Source organism: Chenopodium quinoa, unplaced genomic scaffold (genome assembly GCF_001683475.1).
Source record: "Chenopodium quinoa cultivar QQ74 unplaced genomic scaffold, ASM168347v1, whole genome shotgun sequence".
Classification (NCBI taxonomy): domain Eukaryota; kingdom Viridiplantae; phylum Streptophyta; class Magnoliopsida; order Caryophyllales; family Amaranthaceae; genus Chenopodium; species Chenopodium quinoa.
In genome coordinates this window covers 3,080,967-3,086,640 of record NW_018743331.1, presented here as the reverse complement: position 1 = coordinate 3,086,640, position 5,674 = coordinate 3,080,967, and the positions used below count along the sequence as shown (strand labels likewise).

Genomic DNA, 5,674 nt, shown 5'->3' with positions numbered 1-5,674 from the left:
GAAAAAAAAAACTCAAAAATTCTAAGAGGAAAATAAGCAAAGAAATCACGAAGGCGGCACTCCGGCGGTGGTGGCTGATAGCGGCAGTCAGGCGGTGGTGGCTGATAGCGGCACAGGCGGTCTCAATTTCATCTTGCATGTCCCTTCCTTGAGCTGATTACTCGAAATTCTCTTCAAGGTATTCAACGAATTTTCGTTTTGGGTTAATTAAATTTGAAGTTTTTGCTTTTGTGTTTGGGTATTTGTATTTGATGCCATGGAAGATGAAGTTTCTGCTCTGGTAACTCTTGGAATTAAACGGCTAATGGGTTTCGTTTAGCAAAATTGATTTTTTTATTTTATTATTTTTGAAACCTAGAAGTACTGAATATTGTATTTGAGTAGTCTAATGGGGTTTTTTGGGGGAATTTCATATAAATGGATAAGAAGATATATTGATTTGGGGTGGCTGATTTGGTTCATGGGGTAAGACTTTAGTGATCCAAGTTTCTGACTATTTATTTTTGATAATTGGTGGCCGAAATTTCTTTTTTCATAATTGCAGGTGTATATAACTCAGTCTGTTAACCAATCTAGATCAAAACATCCCTCGATTGAACAAATAGTTGTATACAAAGTTTTCATTGGTTTTAAAACTCTTAGATTGGTATTCAATGCATACCAAATTCCATTTGCATCCTTCTAACTTTCAATAAAATTTGTAACAAGAAAGGGCAATAGTATAACCTGTTTTAAACTTTTTAAAATACATTTCAAGTACTTGTTTCCTACTTACAATATATCTGAAATTCTTTCTTCTTTTTTCACATTAGCCTTGATTTATTTTCCTTTTACCGAATCTGAATTGTTTGTAGTGAACTTTGAATTACTTATACTTATTTATATCAATTAAAACAAAGAGAATGATTTTACTTATTAATTCAAACTTATCTGTAGTTATGTCTCACAGGCTGATGAAAGTTTTAAGATCTACAATTACTTCTAATTATTAAAAGAACATACAAGGTAAGTAAATGACAATTGCCAACAAGTTAACTTAAGTCTATTCAAATAAATCTAAGATGTACAAGCTAAGTGGTAATTTAGTTTACCAAAAGGTTATAATGTAAACAGACAAACAGTGCGAGTAACTTGTAATTGAAGTTGTAATTATATTGAAGATAATCATGTTTAGAAGAGAAAGAGTACCGTATATAGTATTGGTGAGTTTACACTAGCCTGATTCTTGGCAGATCCGCAGCTTCACCAATGAGGCGCTCATTTTGGGTTTTATAAAATTAGTAGGATGATATTGCCAAATCACAAATTCCGGTCCAAACTTTGTTAAATGAAGGAAGCTAGCTTGACAATGGCGCTCTTCTCTCTCCTCTCCCTTCACTGCTGACCTTACTTCTGCCACTATTTTCAGACACTCAGCGATTCCAAATGTGAAACCACTCCACCACCACCACTACCACCATCACAACCACCGTTATCTTCCTTTTTACCACCATTAAGAGTAGCCATTCCAAATCTTAGTTTGAAATGATCTACTATCATAACAATAACTAACTAGTGACTCTACACAAGTTCTTTATGTTAACCTTAGATGGAAAGCTAGGCTAAATTTTTCTTGGAGACATACCAAATTGACACATTGAGAGATTTCAAGGTATTTTAACCAAACAAGCTGGCATATCCCAGGAGGCAGAGTTTTTAGATTGGGGTAAGCATAGACTCTCAGGATTTGTAGTGAATCTAACATACACAAATCAGAAGGTAGCTCTTTCAGGTTGTGACAATTAGTGATGCTCAGAGTCACTAGTGTGTTGTTGTATATGGTTCATTAGCTAGCTGCTTTGGGCATTCGTATGGCTATAGATGCCCCTGTTTCTTCTGGGAAGAAAAAGAAGACCAGAAGATGCATACTGATGATTCTGTAACTTCTAAATCTACAAGAACTGATTTCTCTATGGTGGTGTTTAGGTTTTTTTTTGGGTTTATCAGCACTACCTTGCTGCTATGTATATTTTCTAAGTATAGTCTAATGATGCATTATATTTCTCTTATGCTATGTAATTATGCTTTATGTCTACTTTCCTCTCTGTTTTTTGCCTTGCCAGGCCTGTTCTTTTTTGATGTGCTGCTTATGAGAGGCTAATGAATATTATAAGTTATGTTTTCTATATTGATTGTGCTTCTTTTGTCTCACCGTTTTTTATTTGTCTTTCATGTAATAGTCAGAAACTTGGATCTCTAAATTGTCAGAAACTATTTATATAGCCAACTTTATTTATAGTTTTTACTCAAGCATATCCAACTGGCCTTCGAGTATTTTTATGTTTTCCTTGTTTTTCGTTGCCCATACTCTAGTCTATTTGGTGTGTAATCTGTGTCCTCCGATCCCTTTATGGTTAAACCTCCATTCATTAGTTACTTGTTCTTGTTTTTGTCTATCCTTCGTTTTGCAATGTCAAACAAGTCAACCCTTATTTGGCTAGTAGTCTTTACTACCCTGACATTGATGGGTTAGGCATTTTTACTCCTATTTAGTATTTAGTTAAAGAAGTCACCCAAAGCCTTTAGATTTAACAGAAATTATTGGAAATTACTATTATTCAATCTTTAGATGTGTATCATTGTCTGTGTGTGTGTGTGAATAATAGCTGCACTGAGGGCTTTAAAAGAGGCTTAGAAGTCTGGGTCTGAATACATAATTCGCATGAGAAGGGTTTGAGGCAAGCAGTTTCTGCAAATATGGTTTATCTTGATTTGTATTGTTTATTTGATGGTGGCTCTCAAAATACTAGAAGAATGATTATACTTTGATATGGGTTCTCCCCTAATATTATTAGTTTAAGGCTTTTTAACTTTCCTTTCTAATTACACTTGCCTCTTTTTAATATCTCATTTCTTTTTCATTGTTACTAGATTAATGTAAAGTGGGTCATAAATTTGTATGAAAATAACTTTGATACTCCTTGCTTATTACACTTGATATAGTTGTCCTTGGCAATAGAAATACACTAGTTTTAAGTATTCTGATGTTTAGAGTAGTTCTCTTTCTTCCTAGTGGTTGTAAAGAAGATTTTATTGTCAGTTCTTTCTAATTGATTAAAGTAACTCTCTTAATTCTAAGTGAATTGATTAAATGTTTTTACAGTAAAAACTAATTAAAGTAACCCTCTTAATTCTTATCCTAAGGTATGGATAGTGGAACTAAAGAGTGGTGGATGTTTGCCAAATGGAGTAATGAATATGAGCGGGGAGTAGATGAATATGTACAAAAGGCTTTTGCTTTTAAGTCTCAAGGAAATCAAATTTGTTGTCCTTGTGAAATTTGTCATTATCGTTTTTGGCGTCATGAAAGTGTTGTGAGAGATCACCTTATTTGTAATGGTTTTGTTCCTCGAACGGATAAGTTATCAGAGTTAGGGGATCAGCATTAGCATTGAAAGTGAACAAACTATTTTGGATAATGATGAAGGGTCAAACCCAAATGATTTTAATGATGACATAGTAGGGTTGTTGCATGATGCACGTGATGCTTTTACAAATGGGCCAAATGACGAGGCAAAAAAGTTTTTTAAGTTAGTTGAAGAGGGCCAGGAAGAATTGTATGTCGGTTGTAAAAATCATTCAAAACTTTCCTTCATGATCCGACTTTTTATTTTGAAGTGTGATCATAAGCTAACTAATGCTGCTTTTGGAGATATATTGGAGCTTATAAGGGAGGTGTTACCTGATGCAAAACTGCCAGCTACTTTTAATGAAGCAAAAAGTGTTTTGAAAGTGATGGGGTTGGATTACACTAAGATAGATGCATGCCCAAATGATTGCATGATATACCCGGAAGAACATGAAAATGCAACAAGCTGCCATCTTTGTGAGACGCCAAGATGGAAATCAACTGACACAGAGAATGACATACAAAATGAAAATGGAAAGACGTATAGGATTCCTCAAAAGATTCTTAGGTACTTTCCAATAAAGAAAAGGCTTCAACGACTATTTATGTGTCAAGAGACGGCGAGATACATGACTTGGCATGCTAATGGGCGTGAAAATGATCATCTTTTACATCATCCAGTTGATGGTCAAGCTTGGAAGGAATTTGATTCTTTATATCCAAAGTTTGCTGATGACCCACGCAATGTGAGACTTGGGTTAGCCACAGATGGATTTAGCCCGTTCAACTCAATGAGCATTGTCCATAGTACATGGCCACTTATGTTGATTAATTATAACTTGCCTCTTTGGATGATTATGAAGCCCGAGTATTTGATGATAGCCTTACTAATTCCCAGTCCGTCTTCCCCTGGCAATGACATTGACATATATTTGCAGCCACTTATCAAGGACTTAAAGGGTTTGTGGGAGTTTGGGTTGGAAACTTATGATGCTTCGACTAATCAAAGGTTTGACATGCATGTAGCATTGATGACTACCGTGAGTGATTTTCCGGGTTATGCAATGTTGTTTGGGTGGAGCACAAAAGGATACTTGGCATGCCCTGAATGTCATTACGAAGCAGATTCCGAGTGGTTGCCTTGTAGTGGTAAGAATGTGTATAGGTCAAATCGTAAATTTTTGGATCCATCTCACCCTTGGCGTCATGATAAGAGGAATTTTGACGGAAAACTTGAGGAAAGATGTCAACCTATTCCATTGAATGGAATTGATATTGAGAATATGTTGTGTGATTTTCCAAATGAATTTGGAAAGAAGCAAAAGAAACCAAGGCGTGATGTGGATGATCCGACTCCGTGGAGAAAGAAACCCATATTTTTTGAGTTGCCATATTGGAAGCATTGCTCTAATCGCCATAATCTTGATGTAATTCATATTGAGAAAAATGTCTTTGATAATGTCATTGCGACGTTATTAGACATTTCTCAGAAGACCAAGGATAATGTGAGTGCTCGTCGAGATTTGGTAGAACTTAATCTGATGCCAGAGCTCCAACCAATAGAATTGGAAGATGGTAGTGAAGAATTTCCAAGATCTCGCTTTTGGATGTCATTGGAGCAAAAGCGTAAGTTCTGCCAGGTTATAAAAAATGCTAAGCTTTCTCAAGGTTATGCTTCCAACCTTAGTCGTTGTGTGCAAGTTGGAGAAAGGAAAATAGCAGGCTACAAAAGCCACGATGCTCATTTTATGATGAATTATCTTCTTCCAATTGCTGTGAAGACAACATTACTCAAAGATGTTGCTAGTCCTTTGGTAAGACTTTGTGCTTTTTTCAAAGGTATATGGAGTAAAACTATTGATCCTCGAGGTCTTGGAAAATTGCAATCTGAGATAGTTGAAACTCTATGCCTACTTGAGAGGATTTTTCCACCTGCTTTTTTTTATATAATGGAACATTTACCCATACACTTAGTAGACCAAATTAAGTTGGGTGGACCTGTGAGTTCAAGGTGTATGTATGGAATTGAGAAGAATCTTCATGAAATGAAACAAGATGTTTGAAACAAGGCTCGCCCAGAAGGCTCAATGGAAGAAGGATACCAAGCTAAAGAATGTGTTGCTTTCATAGCTAGATTTTTGAAACGACCAAGCAAAGCCACACCCGAAGTTAATGAGTGTGGTACCTCAAAATCATTTTTCCCTAAGGTAGGACGTCCTATCAAAGGAAAAGGAAGGACCTCAAAGAAAAAAATCGTGGACACATAATTGATCGCATTACATGGGC

The 5,674-nt window shown here is 35.8% G+C and overlaps 1 protein-coding gene across 1 annotated transcript; it reads left to right on the top strand.

The window, feature by feature from the left end:
- Positions 1-3,185: 3,185 nt before the first annotated feature.
- LOC110737539 lies at positions 3,186-5,451 on the top strand. Its single transcript, XM_021917883.1, has 2 exons — positions 3,186-3,372; positions 3,467-5,451. The coding sequence occupies exons 1-2, from the start codon at positions 3,186-3,188 to the stop codon at positions 5,449-5,451; spliced, it is 2,172 nt and encodes a 723-aa protein (XP_021773575.1).
- The last annotated feature ends 223 nt before the right edge of the window (positions 5,452-5,674 follow it).

Coding starts and splice junctions, on each gene's coding strand:
- LOC110737539 (XM_021917883.1), top strand. CDS start 3,186: ATGGATAGTGGAACTAAAGAGTGGTGGATGTTTGCCAAATGGAGTAAT. Junction 3,373..3,466: donor TGTGAGAGATCACCTTATTT/GTAATGGTTTTG, acceptor ATAATGATGAAG/GGTCAAACCCAAATGATTTT.